The 25,929-nt window shown below is 48.4% G+C and overlaps 1 protein-coding gene across 1 annotated transcript in view; it reads right to left on the bottom strand.

Annotated features, from left to right (window-relative positions):
• Bcr (BCR activator of RhoGEF and GTPase) overlaps positions 1 to 25,929 on the bottom strand; it is a 124,435-nt gene that overhangs the window by 2,620 nt on the left and 95,886 nt on the right. The window contains exons 11-19 of the mRNA XM_034524076.2: positions 24,640 to 24,759; positions 23,792 to 23,867; positions 22,288 to 22,392; positions 21,725 to 21,799; positions 15,444 to 15,541; positions 13,178 to 13,309; positions 4,930 to 4,989; positions 3,793 to 3,902; positions 2,017 to 2,156 (exon numbers count right to left, since the gene is read on the bottom strand). Of these exons, the coding sequence (XP_034379967.1) occupies positions 2,017 to 2,156; positions 3,793 to 3,902; positions 4,930 to 4,989; positions 13,178 to 13,309; positions 15,444 to 15,541; positions 21,725 to 21,799; positions 22,288 to 22,392; positions 23,792 to 23,867; positions 24,640 to 24,759 (916 nt within the window). The remainder of the gene's footprint in view (positions 1 to 2,016; positions 2,157 to 3,792; positions 3,903 to 4,929; positions 4,990 to 13,177; positions 13,310 to 15,443; positions 15,542 to 21,724; positions 21,800 to 22,287; positions 22,393 to 23,791; positions 23,868 to 24,639; positions 24,760 to 25,929) is intronic.

Raw genomic sequence — 25,929 nt, 5'->3', positions numbered from 1 at the left:
ACACCTCTGCTCTGCTCCATAAACGGCCGCCGGCTGCAGAGGCAGGCAGGGCAGGAGAAGACAGAGTTAGCTCATGGAGCCTGGCTAGGACTTGTTCTGTACAAAACAGCTGCCCAGGTGGCAGCTTCTACTGGAAGGCATTGGGACTATTTGGGTCACTTAAGTGGTCACACTAGGTGTTTTCTTAGGACTTAGATAGCCTCTGATTCTCTATCCCCAGAGAGCCAGTGTAGTAATTTCAATGAAAATGGCCCCCACATACTCATAAGAGAGTGGCATTATTGGAGGTGTGACCTTGTTGGAGGAAGTGTGACGCAGGGGATGGGTTTTGAGGTTTCAGCTCAAGCCGGACCCTGTGGTTCACTCTCTTTTCCTGCTGCCTGCCTATCCAGATGTAGAACTCTCAGCTCCTCTCCAGTGTCTACCTGCATGCTGCCATGCTTCCTGCCATGACAGCACATGAACTATACTTCAGAACTGTAAGGCAGCCCCAGCTAAATGCTTTCCTTAGCAAGAGTGGCTGTGGTCACAGTGTCTCTTCACAGCGATACAAACCCTATCTAAGACAGAAGGCCTGCTCTGGTTGCCCAGAGAAGCTGAGGAAGGACAGCAAGTCTCATCAAGGAGTGCTGGGTCCTTAACGCCCCAGGCCAAGATGTTGGTATAAAGACTCTGCAAGTACAGCATCCCTACTGGGTCCTATTTCTGTCTGCTTGTTCTTTGGGGATGCTGAGAAAGGACCCTATGCTGGTTGGCTTTTGTCAAGCTGAAACAAACCTACATATATCTGAGAAGAGGGAACCCCATCTGATAAAAAAAAAAAAAAGTTTAGATTGGCCTGCTGGCTTTTCTCGGTGGATGACTGACAGGTAAGGGTCTAGACCACTGGGGGCCCCACCCACCATCCTTGGATAGGTGTTCCTGGGTTGTATAAGGTGGCAGACTGAGCAAACCATGAGGAACAAGCTCTCCTCCATGGCTTTGGCTTTAATTTCTGTCTCCAGGTCCCTGCTTCGAGTTCCTGCCATGACTTCCCTCCATGACAGACTGTGAGCTGAGCTTAAATAAATTCTCTCCTCCCCAAATTGGTTTTGCTCTTGGTGTTTTATCCCAGTAATAGAAACCTTAACTAAGACTGGCCCTCTGAGGGTCTGAGGGTCTCCCTTACAGAGTGGGAGGGGCTTGGAGACAGGGAGAGAAACAAGACAGCACCAGGGTCATATCCATGCCACTGTCCCATACCACCCTTAAGTGGGCCATACTCAAATGATACTGGGATTTAGCATCTCCTGTCTACTCCAAGCCATCAGGCAACATCCCAAAGACAGCCATGGTCCAGCTTGGTGGTTGTGGCCGGACCTTTGAAGGATTCGCTTCTTTTTAAAAGAGCTACTTGTTATTTTGATGTATCTGTGTGTGCCTGCATGAGTTTATGTGCACCAGGCACATGCAGTACCCACAGAGGCCAGAAGAGGACTCTGGATCGTCTGTAACCAGAGTTACAAGTGGTTGTAAGCTATACTGTGGGTGCTGGGAACTTATTCTGGGCCCTGTGCAAGAACAATATGTGCTCTTTCCTAAGCCATCTGCCCATCCAGTTTCTTTTTTTTCTTTTGAGATGTGAAATTTTTTAGGTGGGACCTGAACTCCTAAACTCAAACGATCCTGTCTCAATCTCCTGAGTAGCCGCAACTACAGAGGTTAACACCTACCAACATGGCCAGACCACATTAGCTCTCAAGTCTTTTTATTTTACTTATTTTTCTTTTAAGACAGGGTCTTGCTCTACAGCCCTGGTTGGCCCTGACATTGCAGCAACTCTCTTGTTTCTTCCTCCCAAATACTGAGATTATAGGTGTGTTAGTTATTAATCATCAATATCCATCATCTATCTGACACAGGGAATCACTATGTAGATAAAGCTGACTTGGAACCCATTAGTGTGATGTGCTAGGCCCTTTGGGAGTCTCAGTATGGACACCACCATCTGTTCCACACTGGCTGGGCAATACTTACTGACATCAAAGGCTGCCTTCAGTGCCTGGATGTCTGTGGCCACTCCAGACACTCGGTAGATGCCCACCTCCTCCATACCCCGGCGTTCGATCTCCTCCACACACTGGCGCACAATGTAAGGTACCTTAGACCTCTCTCTCCTGCAGGGGGAAAGGAAAGTGTCTAGGGTTTGAGGGCTTGGTCAAGCGTTCCTTACTGAGTTCTCAGGTATGTTGCATATATTTTATCAGGAACTTTCTAAGAATCAAAAGCATCCAATCACATTTCAAGTTACGTATGACCCTGTGGGGAAGGTCAGGAGGCTGTGTTATTTTCTTCCCTGGTGCAGGAGGACAATCAGAGCATACCTTACATTACAGATGCCAGGTAAGTACTCTAAGCTAGATCCCTAACGTAGGAGGCTTTTTTAGGTGACACTGACCTAGGAAGTATAGATCCTGGGCTGTGAATGAACCAAAAGCTTCCTGGAGCCCTGAAAAAAAAAAAAAAAAAAAAAAAAAAAACAAAAAAAAACCCCCCAAAAAACCTCTCACCTCTTAGATGGGAAGTTGAACAAGGTATTAGCCCAGATTCCTGACTGCTATGCAGTCAATCCCCTGGGTTCTTTTGAGAGCTGTCTTGCACAGGGCAGGCACTTGCATCTGCTGTGTGCTGGTAGTTTTATGTCAACTTGACACAAGCTAGAGTTATCTGAAAGGAGTGACCCTCAACTGAAAAAAAATAAAAATAAAAAAACCTCCATAAAATCGGGCTGTAGGTAAAACCTGCAGGACATTTTCTTAACTAGTGATCATGGGATGGACCTAGCCCATTGTGGGTGGTACCATCCCTGGGCTGGTGATCCTGGGTTCTGATCAAACCATGAGGAGCAAGGCAGTAAGCAGCATCCCCCATGACCTCTGCATCAGCTCCTGCCTCCAGTATCCTGCCCTGACTTTCTTCATTGAATGGCGATATGGAAGTGTAAGCTGAATAGACTCTTTCCTACCTATGTTTCTCTGGTCATTGTGCTTCATCGAAGTAACAACCCTAACCAAGACATGCACATACAATTCTTCAGAGTTACCCAAGTAGGTACCTTGCCATTTCAAATGCTTTTTCTAATGACAACCTCTGACCTCCTGGTACAACTCTGGATCTAGAATGCTTTGAAGACAGAGACCAGTGCTAAATGGAGGTGTGAGCTTAGTTTTACTTATATAGCCAGACTCAGAAGCACCACCAAATCCTTTCCAAGCCCCAACATGTAGTTACATGGGAGAGGCAGGGGGTGTCTTCCTTCCCAAAGTGTACATCCTTGTTTTCTGGAAAGAGCTAGGACCAGACTCTATCAGCGCCTGGGCCATGAGTGATGTAGTCAGTATTCCATCCTGAGGAAGTGAATGAAATCGGGGAGGAAGTGGACTGTCTCCCCAAGAATTATCCTCAAACCAACAAACAGGCATCTCCTGGCAACGGGCTCATGACAAAGGGGCAGAGGTTCAAATTATTCCACAGGAGCGTGGGATCACAATACACCCCAGGCCTGGAGGGAAGCAAGTCCTGCACTTGGGCAGTTCCTGACCATGAGGAGAGGACATTCCTGAGCTGGTTTTTAAACAAATGGAGGTGACTAAGCAAAGATTCACAGTCTCTCGGTTGTCCCTGGGGTCACCCCTTCACGTCAGACCCCATCCAGCTAGCATGGCCATGCACTGAGAGAACAGGCCCAGTCTTTCCCTCAGACACGCCTGCTGAGTGTCCTCTGTGAATAAGCCCACGCTTCTCACCACTCACTTTGTGACCACAGCAATCTTGACACCGAAGACCCCGGTCTGTTTTCGGGAGGGCATTCTCTTCAGGCTGAACTCCCTGCTGGTGAACTTGACCGAGAGTTTCACTTCAATCTGCAGCAGAAGGGAAAAGCATGAGTCTCTCACGCTCTGGAGCTCGTGGGCTGATATCTCAGGGCCCCTGAAGGTCCTATCCCAACAACTCTTTTCACCCCCAGGGCAAATAGGTCCCAGCTCGAGGTGCAGCAAGCCCCTGTGGGTCAGTAAGAGCCAGGGGTGGTATGGGACATAAAGCATTTGTTTCCTCAGTCTCCTCCCATATTGTCAATATTTCCCTTTCTTTTTTAAATAAAGAAAAATAGACAGGGTTGGAGTGTGTAGTGTACACACTTATTATATGTACAAGGTACTGGGTTCAATCAATTTGAAGCATGAGAACAGAGCAAAAGAAAACAAAACAACCGAACAATGCTACCCCACACCAAAATAGATCCCACCACAAGAAAGGGAACAGGTCGGACATCCTAACCTGGAAATCCAAACTGTTCCAAAACCGTAAACCTCCTGAGCTCCAGCGTGTTACATGTGGAGGGTCCACACTCAACTGACCCCCTGCTAATGAGTTAAGATGCATACAATTACGCCCCCACAGCTATGCACATAGGTTTCATATTTATATTTGGGTCCCCTGTCCAAGACTGCTTATATACATGCAAATATCCCATAATCAGAAAAAGAAAAAAAAAATCTCTAAAACTGCTCTAGTTCCAATCTTTTTGGATACATTTTTCTGAGCTAGCCAAAGACTATGGCAGTGGATCTTAGGTGGTGTGTGACGTGTGTTTGGTCCCAGGGTCCGTAGCTCTGCTGGTCTTCCAGGACAGTGTGCAGGGTCTGGGTTTCAATCAGACACTAACTCAAGAGGACTCCTTCCTACAGACTGTTCCTGCTCTGGAGGTTCCCCACTCTGCCCTGTACACCACACTCCTGCTCTGGGGTGGTTTCCTTCACCCTCTGGGGCCCTCTCTCCTCCCCAGAAATCATCTTAGGCTTGGCAGTTTCATGACTGCTCTGGATGGAACTGGGTGTGCTTTAACTTTCAGTGAGAAACGGACACACACGGAACCCTGTGGGCACTTACTCCATTCATGTCGATGACAGTCCGCTGCCAGTCTCTGTCCTGTAGGGTCTGGGGGTCCAGCTGAAACCAAACACGGATGATTACAAAAGGCCCTCAGGTCGGCTTGGAGGCTGTGCCTGGCAATGGCCAACACTGCTGCTGTTCTACACTCTAACATGGAAAACAGAGCCCTACTGTAGCCAGGGAAGGGAACTGACCTATTAGGGTGTCACGGCTCACAGCCAGGAGCCTTGTCCCCCACCCCGACCCCACATGGAGCCCAAGTCCTACCTCCCTTTGTCACAGGTGCTGCTAGATCTGAATGGAGGCCAAACACCTGGTTATAACAACTTCAGTGGTGACCATGATAGGCAATGCTGTCCAGAGTTGACAACCACGCTCACCCTGTACCACACCCAGAAAGATATAGTATGACACCCCACATCAGATGAAGCCTCCCCGTGCCCTTGTAACTTTGATCTCGGTAAACACTGTCCAGCAGCCAGTCTTAACCTACCATTTAATGGCACCTAAATAGTCAAGTCTTCCGAACTGCCACAAGCCCCTGACCTGTGGAAGCGCTGTCCCTAATTCTGATGAGCACCCATTAGCTGTCACAGGAGGCTTTGGAGAGGCCACTAGCTAGGCTAGATGAACAAACAACTGGGAGTCTTTGAAAAACAACGCCATCTGAGACTGGGGGGGGGGGGGTGGCTCTGTGGTAGAGCTCACCCTGGTTGGCAAGAAACCCTGGTTTTTATCTTTAGTACCTCAAAATTAGGAGTCTATGGAACAATCACTACCCCCCCCCCCCCAGATTCTTTCTACAAAGAACTAAGCTCCTTTCAGGGTGGGCATCTGTGGTGTGGGGCAGCTCCCTGCCCTGGGTTCGAAGTTCCTTGTAGGAATCCCAGGGCCTACCTGTGTCTTGGCTGCCCAAGGACAGTGTCCCTCCCTTCTTCAGAAACACACTGAGTTGAGACAAATCCTTCCCTTCCCATCTTAGGACAGGAATTATGACACCCCTCTCCCCTAGAAACCCAGATCAACAAAGGCCATGGACGAGCAGTTCAAAGATCAGGTGAAGTCGAAGAGAGCAGCTGTCTGACACATCTGGGTGACTGCGTCCCACCCCTCCCGGACCCCCTGGGAAATCCCAGGTCCTGACTGGCCCACCTTGCCCCTGCACACCAGACATCGGATGTGAGTCCACAGGGCAGTGCCTCGGGCACACAGCTGTTTTTCAGCAGAGGTTATCCGGCTCCGGCTTCCCCGGCTCGGGTAGAAAAACCGAATGAGGCCCTGCATGGCAATGGGGGTCGGGCAGCAAGAGGCTTGTGGAGCTGAAGCCGAACGGCAGGGCAGTGGTGAGTTCCTGGCCTCTCCTCCTTTTGAGCAGGCTCCCAGGGAAGCCCCACCCTACAGCTGGGCCAGCCAAGGTCAGGGTTTCCCATCACCCATACATTCCAGTTTGTTTTTTTGTCAGTATATGGGAAAACCAGCTCCTGCTCCAGAGTCTATTGGTTACGGGAATTCAGATAAGTCACAGTCTCCTTTTACGTTGAGTCTCCTTTTCAAGTGGTGGCTTCCGGCGGTCCAAATTTAGAGACACTGAGTAACGTGTGTGTTGCTGGTCAGTCCGCCTCAAGCCGGTAGTGCCTTGAAAGAATGTCTGAGAGGCCTGCTGACACTTCTACATCACACGTACTGCCTCCAAAGGGATCAGGGCAGAGAGCAACCTGAGTTATCGGCCTGGTTCCCTGCAGGCAAGCTGCTGGAGCCTTCCTGGTCTGGACAAGGTTCACTCTCAAGTAGAGACCTAGCATCTAACTCTGCCTGGAGCTGCTGGTGTCAGTCCCCATTTGTAGCTCATGTTGGTGTCTGAGCAGTCAACCCTCACAGAAGCGGGATCCGCCTCAATGGACAGAAATGCTTAGCAGAGCAGAAACCCTTGTAAAGAATAACAGGGCGAGGCGGGCTGGGCTCCACTGCAAACATTAAAGGCTAGCATGCTTTCCTATGCAGTTAAAGTTTCAGAGAAATACACAGGCAGGAGGCTGGGCTTTGGAAAAACTTGATGGCTGACGGGGAAGACCGGAGGGGGAAGGGTTGTGGAACAGAAGTGCAGGGGAAAGCTGAAGCCCTTGATGCCCTTGTGGCTGCATGGTGCCACTGCTCCACACAGGCACCAGGCAGCCAGCATGTGTGTGCTCACACAGTGGCCTCAGAAGGGAAACCTGTACCACACTGTCTCCCTGAGACTGGACCAGGCAGGGACTCAGAAGAACAGCTGAGGTCAGCGGGTCTGGTATATGCCTGGAAGACTGCCTAGTCTACACCAGGACAAGCAGGAGAAAGCCCAAGTTCAATCAGTGCAGGCACTGAACTGGCCCCGGAGTCTCCTCTACCTACATCTGGAAAACAATTGTCCATATTGAATTAGACCAAGCAAGGGGATCACAGCAGCACCAACTATGATAAAGGTGAAAGTAAGCCACGTGACCAGCGAGACAAAAAATGTGGGCCGTGACAGGGTGATTTTATTTAGCTACTAATGGTAATACTAATGATACAATAATAATAATAATAATAATAATAATAATAATAATAATAATAATAAAAATAAAAGATAACCCTTAAAAATAATAGTTGTGCCAGGCGGTGGTGGTGCACGCCTTTAATCCCAGCACTTGGGAGGCAGAGGCAGGCGGATTTCTGAGTTCGAGGCTAGCCTGGTCTACAGAGTTAGTTCCAGGACAGCCAGGGCTACACAGAGAAACCCTGTCTTGAAAAAACAAAAAACAAAAAACAAAAAACAAAAAACAAAAAACAAAAAACAAAAAACAAAAAACAAAAAACAAAACAAAAAAAAAAAAAACAAAAAAAAAGTTGTCTGGGTGGTGGTGGTGCATACCCTTAATCCCAGTACTTGGGAGGCAGAGGCAGGTGGAGCCCTCTGAGTTTGAGGCCAGCCAGGTCTACAAAGTGAGTTCCAGGCCAGCCAGGGCTATACAGAGAAACCCTTTCTCAAAACCAAAAAAAAAAAAAAACATTGCCCACCCTACTTCCAAAAAAGAAAACAAAAAATCCAGTCACAGAAGATTACCTCTGGCATGATTCTGTGGATACGAAATGTGGAGAATAGGACACATCTCTAAAAGGACAAAAGCTATTATTACCCAGATGTCTGTGTGGGAACCTGAGACATAACCCAGCAGGACACATAGGTTAAGAGAGATGGCACAAGAGGAAAAAAATGGGACAAGACAAGATTCTACGACTCAGTATAACGTTAGTCTCCAGGAAGGAACAGGGCTATGGGAATTTGGCAGCCTAGAAAGTTTATGAATGGAGATGAGAGAGAGAAGAGGGCATGGCGAAATCTCTAATATAGTGCTTTTGGGAATCCTGTCCCTGTCCTGACCACATGCTGTCAGACTGCTGAAGCATCTCCCGAATCCTGGGTAACTGCTGGCCTTGGGTATAACCTGAAGACACATCTAGTGTCCCTTCTTGTGCAGGTCTCCCTACGCCCATACCTGGTCCCTCCATGAGTGATATTTGAGGATGCCAGTGTGACCTTACGGCAGGCTGGCCCTGGCTTTTGGCACATCTATAGTATCTCTCTTGAGTCTCTCTAGAAATCACAAAGCCTGTGGACAAATGTCTTCATGGTATGGCACTCTTGGAGCCTGGTACTTTCCTCATGAGGGCAACACCAGGGCATACACCAGGCTCTGGTGGGTGATGGCTTTGCTTGCTTAGATGACCCACAGAAGCTTGGACCTATCTTGAACAGGACCAAGGTCCTGTGTACGAACTGCACAGGAGGGCTCATATTCGTCTTGCTGGTGACTCTCTGACAGGTGTCACCATCCTGGTGACCACGTCCAGGTCAGCGGCACCACTTTCCTTTGTCTTTCTGGCATGTGGATTTAATGTATCCTGGGTTCAGAAAGAGGGAGCCCTCTACTCTTTCTCTTGTGGAACCCCAGTTTCAGGAAGAGAAATGGGAACTTGATAGGCCAACTGGGACAGCCATGTAAAGAGTAGGGGCAGAATCCAAAGACTCCGGCTGTGGTTCTTGGACTAAGTGTTCCTTAATACCATTTAGGGAGAAAAGGAGCACACTGAGGCAGGATCTTAACCTCAGGAGGGCCTGGCACTCCTAGTCGTCGTCTGTGCATGAATAGTGCCTCAGAGCCTCAGTTTCCATTCTGGGCCCTTCTCTTGGGCCCTGCTCTCCTGCCTGAGTCTGGACTTCCTCCCATCCTCCCTCTGGTATTCAGGACTGCGTCTTCTCCATCTCAGTCTCTCTACTCAGTTTCTGAGCCAGGGTTGGCATTCCCCACCAACTCCCAGCAGCAGGAAATGGACAGCTAGGCACCCGTCCCACACAGCACGCACGGAAGGCATCGACATCATCAGGAAGCCTGGCCCTGACAAGTCACAGATGGCTTTCCCAACTATACCTAACCCAGAAAACAGTATCTGCAGGTGAGAAGAAGCCAGGAGGTGGGAGAACGGAGCCAGGCTGTGAAACACTGCTCCTCCTTCTGCTTCCTTCCTCCTAGGGTCACACGGACCAGCCCTTGTTGCCAGGAGACAGGACAGCCACTGTGTAGGCGAGCATGACTCATCTAGACCCCTTTCAAGTGCCTGGGTTCCTTCCTGTGTAATGAAGTTCCCAAGGCCATTCATCTCTCAGACTGTGGTGGTGACTGGGGGGCTGGACAGTCTCCGGTGCCTCTTCACTGACAATGACGGTGACAAAATAGTAACAGTAATAACAGCACCAAATGCTGACCGGGTCTGGGTGACACGTCACCGAGCCGCAGATGTATCATGTCTCCCACTCTGTCGATATACAAAAACACAAAGCTGGAAGGGTGAGGGGTTGTGACTCACTTGGGTTACACAGGGCTCAGCAGGGTTGGGGGGTGGACAGAGACAGACTATCCTCCTTACCAGACTATTCAGACTCTGAGCTTTGTTCAACATGGCTTCAGCCCTGTGCAAAATCCCAATCTGAGTAAGAATCCTGTTAAATGGGGTTTTCTAGGAACATGTAACCTGTCTCTCTATATAATTTTGGGGGGAGGGTGCTTTATTTTGTGCGTTGTGTATGTGTACAGGTTTGCGGAGGCCAAGGCCTACCTCAGGAGTCATTTCTCAGGTGCTAGCCACCTTGTTTTTATTGAGCGAGTTAGGGTCTCTCCCTGACTTGGAACTTGTCGAGTAAGATAGACTGGCTGGCCAGAGAGCCCTAGGGATCTGCCTGCCTCAGTTTCCCCAGCTCTGGGATTACAAGTGCTCCATCGCACTGGGCTTCCCCCACTCCTACCCCCACTTTCTTTTTAAAATGTGGATTCTGGAATTATCATTCAAGCCTCCATATCAACTAAGCTATGTCTCTCTTATCATTATTATTATTATTATTATTATTATTATTATTATTATTATTACTATTATAGCCCAGGCTGACCTCAATTCATTACTACATGGTTGTGACTAGCCTTGAAGTCGTGGATTTTTTCCTGTCTCTACCTCCAAAGGGCTGGATTACAGGTGTGGGCCCTGCCCCATCTTTGATATTTAGTTGGGTTCTTTGTCTCCTACTTTTGATCAGGTAATATCTACTCACCTGACCCTCCTTTAGCAAAAAATCCCATTGGGCTAGTCTAACCAGAATCCTCTTCTCTCACAGCGTTTCCTCTTAGTAATCTCCACCCACTGACCCTTACCCTGCTCTTTGGCTATAAATTCCCACTTGCCTGCACTGTATCTGGAGTTGATCCCTGCCCTATGTAAAGGTGTCTCTTCCCTCTTGGAAGTACCCTGAGTATATCTGTCTTTGCTGCTTTCACTGCTTTCTGGCACTGGAAAATTCTCTTCTCTTTGCTAGGCTGGCGCGGGGCGCTCAGACGGCCTGACAGAAAAGCAAACACATCAGAAACATTTTGTTCATCACAGCAAGGGGGTTGGTTTCAAAGAAGCTGATTTGGTAAACTAGCTTTGTTGATTTCTCACCGAGACCCCTCGCTTTCTAGTGGTAGTACTTAGAGGTCCTGGTTCAAATCCAACTGTTCCCAAGAGTCGAGGTGACAACTGGAAGTCATTTTAGTCAACAACTAGTGGGACCTGAATTTCTCTTGGCGAAGTTGAAAAACCCACAAAGGGGCTAGGCACCCAGTTTGATGGCATCTTGGGATCACCCTTGTAAAGAAGTTAGCCCTGGTTCTTCCTCCAGCCCCATGCTCACAGAAATAAGACTCAGACTCAAAAATATATTTACAAATACCTTGGCCATGGAGCTAGGCTCTTCTCTCACTGGATATAAAATACCCCATTTATTCCAGCCTATATTTTGCCACATGGCTGGTTACCTGTGCTCAGCTACTCTGCATCTAGCTTGTCACACCTTCCCGGAGAATCTCCTTCTCTCCCAGAATTCTCTCTCCTCTTGATGTCCCACCTTCTATTTCCTGCCTAAGACATAGACCATAGGTTTTTAATTGACAAGTGAGGCATCCATACAATACACAAGATGTTCTCTCTATACCCTCAAGTGAGCTGGGTACCTGAGGCTTCAAGAGGGTATGAGGGCCTGGGATGTGGGCAGATGCCAAGGGGTGGAAGGTAGAGTAACGGGTGCTGGTGCTAACTGTTTACAGGCAGCACTGCTCACCCGAGGACCTGAAACACTTGGGAAAGTGTCTCCTAATGTCAAATGTGTGTTCTCCAAGACTTGCTGCAGCTGGGTGTGATCCCAGCTACTAAGGAGGCTGAGGCAGTTGGCTTGTCTGTGAGTTCAAGGCTCGCCTAGGCAAATCAGTAAGACTGTTTCCAACTTAGAAAGGCATGGAGGCTGTAGGACAGTGGTAGTATGCTTGCTTGACAGTGCAAGGTCCTGGGTTTGGTTCTCCCTTCTCCTATAAAAGACCTACTGTGAGCAAGAGGGAAAACATGAGTTACAATCTGGATATGCACACCCCTCAATGTGACAGCCTGGAGATAATGGGTGCTTTCAGAAGTGGGACCTAGTGTGAGGTCATAAAGCCTCTAAAGGAGCTCTTTTGGGGAGGGAAAGCCCTCATGGGACTCCAGAGTTCTTTGGGAGGCAGTGTGGACGAGCTGTTGCATGATCGAGCCTGACCCCCAAACGACTCCCTGGGTTCTGGTTTTGAGATGCAACCTCCCCTTTCTGTATCATTACCAATACCAATATGATGGTCTTCCCAGCTCCAAACTGAGCTAAATGAAACCCTTTTTCTCATAGGGATCAACCTCAAGTATTTTGTTATACTACAGAAAAACAGGTCAATGTGGCACACAACAAAGGACCTGCATCGTGTCAGTCATTAGATCTGTAACTGGCACTTGATAGATGTGCAAACACTACGTTCTTTAAAAAGACCAACAGTGAGCCGGGCAGTGGTGGCGCACGCCTTTAGTTCCAGCACTCGGGAGGCAAAAGCAGGTGGATCTCTGAGTTTGAGACCAGCTTGGTCAACAGAGTGAGTTCTAGGACAGCCAGGGCTACAAGGAGAAATCCTGTCTCAAAAACCAAAACCAAACCAAGCAAACAACAGCAACAACAACATCCACAACCCCGACCCCCCCCCCAAGACCAATACTGGAACTGGAGAGGTAGCTCAATGGTTAAAATCACCTGCTGCTTTTGCAGAGGACCCAGGTTCAGTTTGCATCAAGCAGAAAATAGCGAACCTTGGTAATGCTTCTGGGGCTGTGTAGTTTCTAAGGGGCTGAGGGCCCAGATAGCCTTCCTCAGGACTGGGAGTCCTGCACTGGGCCCATAGGGACTCATTCTCTTGGCCTTCTTGAGGGCTCCTCTGGGGGACCTGTGTGCATGCTGTTCAGGAAAGGGGCGGGAAACTGGGTCTATACCCCAGACAGAAAAGCTCTGGCACTCCTGCTTTTCCAAAGGGAGATGGTTTTATAACCAATTTTAGCCCAGGGCACCATCTAACCATCTGCCTGTGGGCTGATGGAGCACACATAGAAAAAGTATGGCTTCAGCTGCAAGAACAAGTGTGACCAAACAAACAAACAAACAAACAAAAAAACCCAAAAAAAACCCCAAAAAACAACTTTGAGATTTGGGAACAAGACAGGATATAACCAATAGACAGAGAAATTAAAGATCCATGACAGGGCTGGCATCCACTCCATCCCAAGAGTTCGGCTGCTTGAGCAGCCTCACGTGGGAGAGGCCATGGAGCATCTGGATGGGGTGGGGCAGGCTCACCTGGACCTGGCCTTTCCCCATGAGCTTGTCTGCGCTCTCGCCATCCTCCTTCGTCATCTTCATTTTGTTGTAACACTTTTCGTAACATAGTATCCGCAGGGTCTGGGAGCCTTCTAGCTCGATCTCAAACTCCTGTGGTTCCCCAAAAGAGAGAAAGTTACCCGTGAACAAACAGGTCCAACCAAGTACGGGCAGCCCAATGTCATGTTTGAACCACGGCTCAACAACAAGTGGTAGTCCTCATTTGGCCCTGGAACCTTCATCAGCATTCCTGTGGGCATTCCTGTCACTACCCTGTGGGTCTCTGACAGGGTGTTTCTGGAAGCTTTTAAATCCTTCTCAAATCTATTTCAAATTTGGTACACCAGCGTCTAACTCCAAAGGACAGTCTTGATGCCAACAGCACTGGGTGACTATTAGAGAAGGAATTTGATAAGGCTGGATAGCTGTACCATAACAGATGACACAAGTCACCGTTTATTTGTGAAAATCACAAAGTATACGTCTAACATCGACTGCAGCTTCTGGGTGATGCAAGCTTTACTGATGAAGGCAAATTACATCATATGAGGTTTTTAACGGTAGGGAATACATGTGAGTTCTTGCCCTTTCTCTTAATTCTGCTGTGAACTTAAGATTGGAGAATGAAATGGAGGTTAGGGGCACAATTCAGTGTTCAGAAGTACAAGCTCCGGCTTCAGTAAATTCTATTTTAAAATAAGCTGTAATCCATGGGTGGGCAGGACAGAAGGCTTTGGAATGATCCCTTGAGCTTTGTCTGCTGCTTAACATGGAACTAACTTGCTCCTCTATGAACCCTAATAGCCTCCAATGAATTCTGCATTGTCCATCCGTGCTTATGCATGTGTGGTTCTAGTTGGGCATGCATAGCTCTAGTTGGGCATGCTTAGCTCTAGTTGGGCATGCTTGGCCCTAGTTGGGCATGCTTGGCTCTAGTTGGGCATGCATGGCTCTGATTGGGCATTCAGGGCCCTAGCTGGGCATGCTTGGCTCTACTTGGGGAGAGCAGCTCTTTCTGGGAAGATATGTCAGGAGTATGTGAATTCCCTGGATGGCCTGCATGTACACACCAGGTAACCTAGATCTCTCAGGCTTCCCTAGAGCTTTGGAATGATGACTCCTACCTTTTGCAACCTACCTAGAATCCATCTTTGTTGCCTCTGTGAGGGTCACAATTCCCCAACCCTCTTGGCTTTCTGAAAAGCCTCCCACAATGGGTCTCATGTGGCTTTTTTTTTTTTTTTTTTTTTTTAAAGATGGAGTTCACTTTATTCACTATGTAGCCCAATCTAGTCTTGAAGGCTAGGCAATTCTCCTGCCTCTACCTGGATGTACTGGGACTACAAGAATGTATCACTAATGCCTTTATCCTGCTACTCACAGCTTATATTTGGCCCTTTGTACTGAGATGTCCAGAGAGGTAACCACTGGGACCCTTGGAGCCTTTGTCCTATTTAGACAACGTGTATAATGACAGACAATGTGGGGATGTTATGTAGCAAGGCCTGGGATCTGGTCCTACAGTCACACCACTAGCGACATGATCAAGGTAGATGGGACCAAGCTGCTTGGTGCTTCACTGTTCATTCCTCAGTGGGCAGGGGCTGGGAGGCAGCCCTGTAGCTTGGCTGCTCCACTTGTGCCAACTAAAGCAAGGTTCTTTAGGATTACAGCAACCACAGAGATCAGAAGTGGCAGCTTACACGTCTGAGGACTTCATGCACGCTGCCTCTATATGATCATTCCATTCACAAGATCCAAGGTTTGGGGAGTACAGACGGCAGACTACAGAAACCTGGTATCTCAAGACAAACACACAGGGCCCTTGGAAACAACGAGGGAGGTCCTAGGGCCAGACTTACAGCCCTGACAAACAGGGACTAAGGACTCTGGAAACCAGAATAGCCACATGAGGTCATTCCAGCTTCTGAGGAAAAAAATAAAAACAGAACTCTAACAACTGTACAATAGGCCATAGCAGGATTCAAGATTCCTTTTAAAGTATTCTTTTCAAACACTTCTCTGGAAAAACAGGTTCCTTCTCTGTGCTGGGGTGGGTGGGTGAGACTCTCAGGGACCGAGAGATAAGATCTCTTGGCTGTAACACACACTTTCCTCCCCCCACCAACCCCTCGGAGATTCCAGGAATGCTGGCAACAGCATAGCTTTCTTTCGGGGAAGCCCTTAGGGAGCCCCTGGAGATTAAGATCTGTGGAAAACATCCTGGTAGAAGCCAGCACCTCACCTCATTCCAGTTTGGCTCAGTTGTATCCCTGTAGACTCGAGTCTTCGCTTTATTCACAAAATATCCAAAGGAATCCACCTCCAGGGTGCAGTACAGATCTGAGAGAAAGAGACAGGGAGAGCATGACCGATTTCTATACTGTCAGACTCTTCTTAAGAGCAGGTGCTATTTACAAAACCAGGAAACAAGTGTCTGTCCTTCATAAAATAACCCAAACAGTGGCTGGTAGAGACCCAGCCCCTCGTGCAATACCCTTGGCCCTGGCAGAGGCGTTGGCAAACAGGACTTCTAAAAACACCCACTTCACATCGCTCAGCAATCATCTGCCAAAGCCCCTTAAGTGACGGGGAACCTATGCTGAGTGTGCAAGGAGGAAGGGGACCGAGACACTGGCAGCCAGGGTGGGGTGAGAGGTGTTGCACAGAGAGGCCACAGCAGATGTCCCCTATCCCAGAAACTGGAGCCTTAGGGGGAAGCTCCATGATCTGAGCAGAACCTGATATGAATGTCACCAGGCGGAGTTAGTGCACAGAAAGTTCCACACCAGTGCAGGGCACAGAAGGACAAGGAGGCACACGTGTGTGTGTATGTGTGTGTGTGTGTGTGTGTGTGAGAGAGAGAGAGAGAGAGAGAGAGAGAGAGAGAGAGAGACAGACAGACAGACAGACAGACCTGGCTAACTCTAAGTGGCAAAACACAGGAGGAAGGAGTTCTGCATTTTAGAAAAGACCTGGATGAGGAACAAACAAGGGAGGCCATGTCAAAGATCTAGAGGCATATAGACCAAGGTTAAGTGCCATGATGGATGATGACATTTGACTCATAGGGCAAGGGGACAGTATGGCAGAACAGGATAGCTATCAATGACAGTGTCAGGAGTTCAGACAAATACAGATTTGAGACACTGGTGGAGGATGACATCTGACCAACAGCAGAGAGTCTCAAAGTGGAACTTGGCTGCAAGTGACTAGGTTTGGCTCGGGGACGTTAGGTTTAAAGAGTACACCATCACACAGGAAGTCAGGAGAGAGAAGTCAGAGCTGGAAAGGCAGCTGGGGCATCATCTGCCTGCTACTTGATGAACTCTGGGGGAAGGCCTGGTAAGTGGGGGAAGATGCTCACAGAAGATCCATCTGGTTAATCTTAGCAACTTACTGGATGTAGAATCCTTTGCAAACAAATCACTGCGAGAGATTAAGTTAATTGAGATGCAAAGACCTATCTTAAATGAGGGTGATACCTTTGGACAGACTGACTAAAAAGAGAAAGCTAGAATAAGCTTTCATCGCTCTCTGCTTCCTGACTGGATACAATGTAACCAGCTATCTCAAGCTCCTGCCTTCACGACTTCCGCACTATAAACCGTGAGCCAAGATAAACCCTTCTCTCCTTAAGCTGCATTTGTTGGCATGTTAGTCTCGACAACCTGAAGAGTAACTCATACAAGTCCTAGCATGAATGAGGGTCAGGGGTTGGGGGGTAGCATGAGGTAGTGGTGGTGGTAGTGTGTATGTGTGTGTGTTCCTCTGATGGATCTGACTGTGGTACTAGAACTTTGAAACTGGTTTGTTGGAGGAATATGGAGGAGTCTGGAACTTTGGGTTAGAAATGCTCATGAATACTGTGGGGCAGTTCAATGAGTCACTCTGGTGGGAGTTTGGAGGACCAGAAGACCCAGAGAAATTGGACAGTGGAGGCCTACCTCATTAGGTTTCAGAGAGGCACTGGGAGAGAGGCCATTTCAGTTATGATCTGGCAAATAACTCAGGCTACGAGGGAGGCCGAATTTTTAAAACTAAGCAACTAATTTGTTTCAGGGAAGAAATCTCAAGGGGAGATGACATCCAGGCTTTGGCATGGCTACTGCTCACTGCTCTTATCCAGACATAAAAGATGTGCAGTTTGTTAAGGAAAAGGGCTCAAGCAAGTCAAAAGCTTCAGCCAAGGCCCAAGGGGAAAATGTGGCTGTAATTGTTAAAGACAAACCTTGTGCTTGGGACTGGGACAAAAAGAAAAGAGAGGTGCCCTGAAGTGAAGCAGGACCCCATGCATCAGCCTCCAATGTGAAAATGCAAATTTATTTGAAAAGAGACAGTCTAAACTAAGTGTGGTAGTTTGAATATGCTTGGCCCATGGGACGTGGCACTATTAGGAGGTGTGGTCTTGTTGGAGGAAGTATGTCACTGTAGGGGTAGGTGTTGAGGTCCTATGGTTAAGTTCCACCCAGGGTGGAAGAGATTCTCTTCCTGGCTGCCTCTGGATCAAGATGTAGAACTCTTGGCTTCTCTAGCACCAAGTCTGCCTGGAAGCTGCCATGCTTCCCGCCATGATGACAATGGACTGAACTTCTGAAATTGTAAGCTAGCCTCAATTAAATGTTGTCCTTTATAAGAGTTGCCTTGGTCATGGTGTCTGCTCACAGCAATGAAACCCTAACTGAGACACCAGGAGCACTGCTGAAAGGTTCCCTGCTCCTGGAAAGCAACTGCCCAGACTTCCACAGGGTCAGTGCACAGAAGCAGAGGCAAGCAACTGAGGTGCAAGGGGGCCAGGTTCCATCCCAAGCTGGCGGCAGAACTTGGCAGTATTGTCTACATGGTTTTACCGACATGAAAGATGTAAGACCGAGGGGGACTGAGGGGGGTCACGGGATCTTGCATAACGGTTCCAGAGAGCCACACAATGTATAACAGAGTTGTAAGGTCTTCAAGGAGGCCCCAAGAGGCCAATGGGTAAAGCCATGAGGGTAAAGCCTAAGTTGTAATGGACACCCAGCAGGATGAAGATGCCATAACCATGGATAGCTACTAAGAAAAGCTGCAGGTATGGGTGTCATTCTGGCCCAAGAGAGGGGCTGTGTGTGGCAGAACTGGGCAGGGGAGAGGCTACCCAACCCTTTTGGAGTTCAGGCAGGTCCATCATGAGTCCCAGACGCTGATGGATTTAGCTGCAGGATTTAGTGTTTGCCCTGCTGAATTTTATTCTTGCATTACTCCTTCATCCCTTGCTCTGCCCCACCCCTCATTCTTGCCTTATGCTATGGTAATGTTTATTCTGTGCCATCGTATTCTGGAATCATGCAACTTGTTTTTGCTTTACAGTAGTTCAGATCATATAAGACTTGAGACTTTTAAGCAGAGTTGAAGTTGTAAAATACTATGGGGAGTTTTTGATGTAGGGAGTTGATGAATTTTACGTTTGAGATAGTCATGTACCTACGGGCAAGGGGTTGAAGGTTCTGGCTTCAAAGTGATGGTTGGGTGTCAAGTTGACAAGGCATAGAATTTCAATAGCTAATCTTGATCATCAATAGGATGGGAATTAGAATCACCAAGGTGGGTATTCTAGATTTATTTATTTATTAAAATTTCTGGGCATGACTGTGAGAAAATTATCTAAGGATAGAGGTGAGAAGAACCATCCTAAATGCCTCCTATGAGCTAGATAAACAGGACAAAGTGACCTGAGCATCACCTCTGCTTCCTGAGTGTGGACACAACGTGGTCACACGTCCCTATGGTGATGGACTGTACAGTCCTGTAAAGTGTGAGTCACAATAAAACTTTCCTTAAGTAGCTGTTACATTTTATAGTACTTTGTATTTTCTAGTATTCTTCTTTTTATTGTATTTTGTAGCATTCATCACAGCAATAAGAAAAGAAACTAACATAGGGGCTGATGAGATGGCTTAATAGGTAAAAGAGCTTTGTCACCAGTGCTGAAAATGTGATCCACATGGTGAATCCTCCAAGTTGTCTTCTACCTTTCTCACATATGGTGGTTGAACTGAGAATGGCCCCTAAGGCTCATATGTTTGAATACTTGGTCCCCAGTTGGTGAACTGTTTGGGAAGGATTAGGAGGCGTGGCTTTGTTGGAGGAGGCGTGTCACTGGGGGTGGGTCTGAGGTTTCAAAAGACTTGTACAATTCCCAGTGTGCTCTCTGCTTCTTACTATGAGACGTGAACTCTCAGCTGCTGTTCTAGTCACCTGCTGTGGTCCCTTCACCCTGCCATCAGGGACTCTAGCCCTCTGGCCTTGTAAGCCCATCTAAAGGCTTTATAATTGCCTTTGTCATGGTGGCACCCATGCAAATATATGCAAAACAATAAATGTAAAAAAATTAAAAAGGAAGCTAATGTAGCCCGTTAACACCAGTATACGTTGGGCTGCAAAGAGAGAAGAGTTTGAGATGAACGCGCCTGCTACGGCTTCAGAGGACTCATATGCACTTCAGCTGTCCATCCACAGCAACTATATGGCTTGATGACTGTATTTTGCTTTTTTTTGGGACAGGATGTCACAATGCAACCCAGCCTGTCTTTCTGCCTCCTGAGCGATGGGATTACAGGTGTGCACCACCATGCCCAGCTTTGGTAATTTCTTTTTAAAAAAATTTATACAAATAATGCAATCATTTCAGAAAGCTACGACTGCATTCACCCCCAAAGCCTCCTTGAGTCCATTCATAAACAAGTTTTACTTTTTCCTTTAATCTGACGCTTGATAGTCTGTCTGACTTCAATCTTTACCTTTTCAACTAATTTAACATATGCAGAATGATACAATACATAGATTTTTTTTGGTGTAATTTCCTTTGTTGTGTTTTTCATATTCATTCAAGTTGTTTCATCTATCAGTGGCCAGCTCATTCCTTTTTTAAAAAAGTGATTCTAGATTTATTTATTTTATGTATATGAGTACACTGTTGCTATACTAAGTCACACCAGAAGAGGGCACCGGATCCCATTACAGATGGTTGTGAGCCACCATGTGGTTGCTGGGAATTGAACTCAGGACCTCTGGAAGAGCAGTCAGTGCCCTTAACAGCCGAGCCATCTCTCTAGCCTAGCTCATTCTTTCTGGATGAGTCATCGTTTGGGTGCTACGTCTGCACAAGACTTTGCATAGACAGATGCTGTAAGTTCTCTAAGGTGAATACTCAGGGGTGGTGTTGGTGGCGTATATGAGTGGGAGGTTTGTTGCACTTTGTAAGGGACTGTGTAATGGGAGTATAGCTTAGTGGCAGGGCTTGTGCTCAGATGCACAAGGCTGTGACCTCTACGGATGCAGCACATGATGTTCCCGTTCATCCATATCCTTACCAATACTTGATCCTGTTCAGTGTTTCTTTTGTTTTAAGTTGTTGGGGTTGGAGCTCAGGGCCTCGTTCAGGACAGGGAGGGGCTGTACCACTGAGCAACACTTCCAGTCCTGGTGTATGGGTATCTGATGATCACTGACTCAAACAGTATGAACGAATACCTCAAAGTTGTTTTAATTCTCATTTTCCTAACACAACAAGCAACTTCTTATGTATTGACCAGCTTTGTGGATCTCTTTGGTGAGGTGTCCAGATCCTTTCCACATGTAAACAAATGATTTTACTACCATCATTATCAGTGTGTGTGTGTGCTGTATGTGTGTGTATGTGCATGTGTGTATGAACTGGAGCCTTTGTGTGCTCACAGTGCATGTACGGATGTCAGAAGACGGCTTCTAGGAGTAGGTTCTCCCTTTTATCATGGGTTCCAGAGACCAAACTTAGGTGGTCAGGCATGGGCAGCTTTTCTACTCACTGAGCTACCTCATCAACCCACTCTTTGTTAAAAAAAATAATAATAACTTAACTGCATTTTCCTAGCACTCAGCTTTAAGAGTTTCCCATATATTCTAGACACAAGCCCCTTATCAGATTCATTTCAGAATTTGGCGAGGCTCCTGTTCTGCAGCAATTGTGGAGAGGCTCAAAACTGCACTCACCCTTCAGTACAATGGGCCTGAGAGCTGGGGAGGGGAGCTAGGCTCGGGGACCAGCACGGCTGCAGGCAGCTCACCCTCAGACAGCTAGAGCAGCTCGCTGGGAGGGAAAAGGGAATTCTCTATGTCCACTCAACACAACAGCTAAGTCTCCTCCTGCTGATGGGGTTGAGGGGCCCGTTGCACAAGAGCTTAGGCTTCCTGGCATGTTGCCATCTCACTATCAGGCTCTGGGCTCAAAGTCCAGACCTAATAATTAAAAGACCTGCCGGCAGGTGGCAGCTCACGAATGAGAATGGTATGTGTGGGAGAGGGGTGGGCTGGGGAAGGGAAGCAGAGGGAAACAATCCCATTCACAGCAGGCTTCAACCAGCATGGTCTCTCAAAGAATAGCACCCCTGGTGGACATCTGACTGGCTTCCCTGGGGTAGCCCAGGCCTCCTGCCCTTCTTAGGGGACAATCCTTCTTAGTTAAAGTTTACTCACAGGGTCCACCACATCCCTCCCCCCTAAGGTACTTACTTGAGCTCTGCTTAAACCCGGTGGCTGAGTGGACGATGACATGCAGGAAGCCGTAGAGTCCAGGAGACTCATCATCTGTGTAAGAGACCAGAGAAGCCAGTTAGCCTTCTGCCTCACCAAGACGAGAGAGTAAGGCTGATCCATCACTGGGCACTGTAGCACCATCGTCTGGGTATGTGCCCACCGTGGATTCTGCATTTAGACTCTGAGGATCTAGTTGGCTTTAAGGCACAGGCAAACGAGTGACCAAAACACAGCTCCAAAGCAAGGAGACGGGGTCGGGGTGACATGGGTGTGGGCAGAGTAAGCGTGCCTAAGCACAGACCCCTGTGCGGCACTGAATACAAAACCTGGTATGATTCAAAGTGTTAGCTCAGGTTTACAGGTGTACTGACCGTGTGCCACAAGTCTTATGGCTAGGGGGACAAAAGCCATGGTCAGTCATTTTGACTGCACAGGAATAGCTTCAAGGAGAGAAACTTATCCAAACGAATCAGCCCGACACCCAGGAGCCCAGCCTAATACCCAGGAGCCCAGCCCGACACCCAGGAGCCCAGCCCTACCTTCTTTGTTGATGGTCAGTGGAATGTGGTGAACAGTCTGGAGTTTTACACACGAGTTGGTCAGCATTTGTAGCTCCACAGATGTCAGAGAGAAACTTTTGAAACCTGAGGTGGCAGAGCAGATACGGAGACAGGCCAGTTTGTGTTGGCCCTCTCGCATGGCCTTCACAACACAAGTGTATGTGTATGTGTTGGGGGAGGGGGGGTTAGTAGGGCCCCCACTGGGGCTTAATGGCTCCCAGGTAAAATGCAGGCTTAGCACCAGAGCAAGATGAGGCCCTGGAGAGCCCAGGCCCCAGGGCTCCTGAGAGTATTGCCAATGCCACTTACAAACCCATGTACACAAGCATTGACCAGTCACCTGAATACAGAACAAGACAGGTTAGAATACAATAGGTCAGCCTGGATACACCGCCCTGGTAGGTCTCCCTAGACAGACATCAGTGTGCTCTGTCCTCTATTCTGCTAAGGTGGGTTTGTGTCTCTCTGCCAGGTGACAAAAAGATTTTCTTTTTTTGGGTGCACCTCTGAGCAGGGACAGATGCTGCCATTGGAAATGGTTTGGATTGTCATGTTAAACTAAGAATCTCTGAGACACAAGCCTTGGCAGGAGCCTCTTGCTCTCTTCCAGACTACAGAAGCACTGAAAGGAAGAAGCGGTCTTAGCTCAGCAAAGGCATAAACGATGAGCCTTAGAGATGAGAGCTCAGGATGATGGGTTGGAGGCATGCAGAGCCCACAGCTGCCTCTGCAGATACTGAACCCCAACTCCAACTTCAACCAGAGCTGCTGAAGCACTACGGAAGAAGCAGGCCTCTGAGGAAACAGTCCTTGGCTAATGGGGAGCCGGGCAGCTGTAGCCCAAGGATTTGGGGTGAGGTCTACCACTCTGCTCCCAACACTGTCCCAGGACCCAAAGAGCAGGTAACAGTTTCAGAAAAGAATGAAGCCACTAAGAGAAGGAATTGCCGAGAGGAGGGAAGGGGCCATCCCAGTGAGGACTAAGTCTTGGGGTCAGTCGGGCAGAGATGTTTCCTTAGGTAGGTCCAGCCAAAGGCTCCTCCTGCATCACTGCCTGCAGAGGCAGGGCAATGGAGTCCCAGGGAAGTAGAAGGTGAGCAGAGGAGGCTCAAGGAGACAGGAGATTAAGCCATAAAGTCCTGGCTGGGTCAGGTGAGCAGCATGGAAGGTCTGTGAGCCTGTGTGGGGAACAGCTGGCATGGATGACGGCTTTGGGTCAGTCTAGGGAAAAAATCTCAGGTCAAAGGGCAGGATGGGTGGAAGAGTAAAAAGGGGCTGCGGAGGTTCCTCTAATGTGCTTGCAGATTTGGGAGGGGAGGGGCTCTATTCATTTGCCCAGCGTCTAAAGCCCCTTCCAAAAGAATAACAGAGCAGAGAAACAAGGAGAAGGGGAAGAGAAAGAAGAGCTAGAATGTCAACAACGGCCCACAGAAAATCCACCTGGCCCCGTAGGCCGGGTTCTCTGGGTACAGGGAAAACTCACATTTCTTCTGCTGCTCCCGGATGCTTTCTCTCCACTCAGCTCGCTCATAGTCAGAGGAAATAAGGAATGTGTAACTCTACAGTGAACAAAGAGAAGAGCATACCCCAGTTATCTCCAGTCTGGCTGAATCAATACTGGGAGAACCCAGAGGGTCTGAGACACACATCAGTTGGCTGAGTCCAGGTATGCTCATGACCAAGCCAACCAACCATTTTGCATGCTTTACTGTACTGACTGTACTTGGGGCCATGGTACCCAAACATAGTACGGTCTGCATCCAGCATAAGCCTTACTTGAAATGGCTAGGTCAGGGGATGACTCTGGCAGAGGGGGTACAGCTTAACGATAGGGAGGAGTTATGAGGTAGTTCTTTAAGGTGAGGGCTGATGGCCATCCAACCTCTGTATCCAATCGGTAAGAAGATAAGATGGAGACAAGGGTCTACAAAGTCTAACTGTCTTCCCTGACGTGTGCTAAAGAATAAATCATTCTGTGTTTACATGTACCTACGGTGCCATGGAGGGAGAGGTTCAGGCTACAGATGGCACCAGACCAGAAGAGAACATCAATGACCCTGGATGTCCCCAGGTAGAGCTCCTGTACTCAAGGTCACATTTGCAAACACATGCACAATGCCTACCCTGTTCCCTCCCCGGAGCCCTTGCCACTTCCTAGCTGTAGGAGCTGAGTCAGTTGCTATGGAGACTATAGCCCAAAGCACCATCAGAGGGACATGAGACACACTGCAGTGATCTCTTTCCGAGTGGGGATTCTCCCCTGTGTAAAGGCATACGTGAGCTGGTGACAGCAGGCAGCTGGGTGAGTCTGGACCACAAGCTGGCACTCACCTTGCCGTTGCGACTGTGAACCCTGAAGGCCATGCTGGGGGACATCAACAGCAGCAGTGACTCCTGCTCTGACAGCTTCTTCCTCAGCCTCTCCATGACCTTGCTGCCCTTGTTTGCTCTCTGTGGAGAGAGAATAGTCCTGCCTTTCCATCTGGAACCAAGGCCACCCGCTCCCCCTCAGTTGTGGCCCACTGCCCTCCACCCTTAACCCCCAGGCTCATGTAACACAGAAATCCCATCTACCTGCTTAGTACAGCCCAGCCTGGAGAATTGGCTGTTGCTGGTGTCCCTTAGGGGATGTGAATAGCCTTTTCCTTAGGGTTGAACCCCAGTACAAACTAGGGATGTGCTCGTTTAAGCCTTTCCTGAAGGAATCAGACCTTCTCATAAAAGCAGAGGAGAGGCCTTCAGCCTTTTCAAAACCTGGGCAATATTCAGGAGTGACTAGGACCTAGGGAACCTTCTACCTGCTCCCCGCTTTGGTCATATTTAACACCAGGCCTCTGGGATGTTGGGTGGGGAGGAAAGGGTCCTAGTACATTAAGATGAACATCACCACGGTTGTACTGGCTGGTTTTGTGTGCTAACTTGACACAAGCTGGAGTTGTCATAGAGAAAGGAGCCTCCCTTGAGGAAATGCCTCCATGAGATCCAGCTGTAAGGCATTTTCTCAATTAGTGATCAAGGGTGGGAGGGCCCATTGTAGGTGGTGCCATCCCTGGGCTGGTGGTCCTGGGTTCTATAAGAAAGCAAGCTGAGCAAGCCAGGGGAAGCAAGTAACATCCCTCCATGGCCTCTGCATCAGCTCCTGCCTCCAGGCTCCTGCCCTGTGTGAGTTCCTGTCCTGACTTCCTTTGGCAATGTGGAAGTGTACGCTGAATTAACCCTTTCCTCCCCAACTTGATTCTTGGTCATGATGTTTTTGTGAAGGAATAGAAACCCTGACTGAGACAAATAAAAAACCTGTCCCTGTACTGAGCTGTGTAGAATCTTCCTGAAGCCACTATACCCTGGAAAGAAAACCATGGCCTCTCATAAGCTAGTGCCCCAACCCTAATTCCCAGAGGAAGAGCATGATGTGGACTGGAAACGCACACCAGCAGACAGCAAGGCCCAGAAGCCTGAGGACCCTGCAGTGGCTCTGCTCAGAGACACTCTATTACAGAGGCCATGAGTAAATGACCGAATATCTACTGTGGTCTTGGGTCTCCCTCTCTGAAGCTACAGGGCCTTTCTCCATGCTGCCAAATGTGCTACGCTTTGCAGTGTGGCAATCGAGGAAGGAGCATA

This window comes from Arvicanthis niloticus, chromosome 20 (assembly GCF_011762505.2).
Source record: "Arvicanthis niloticus isolate mArvNil1 chromosome 20, mArvNil1.pat.X, whole genome shotgun sequence".
In the NCBI taxonomy this organism is placed as follows: domain Eukaryota; kingdom Metazoa; phylum Chordata; class Mammalia; order Rodentia; family Muridae; genus Arvicanthis; species Arvicanthis niloticus.
The sequence above is the reverse complement of the archived record's forward strand: the minus strand, read 5'-3'. Positions and strand labels throughout refer to the sequence as shown.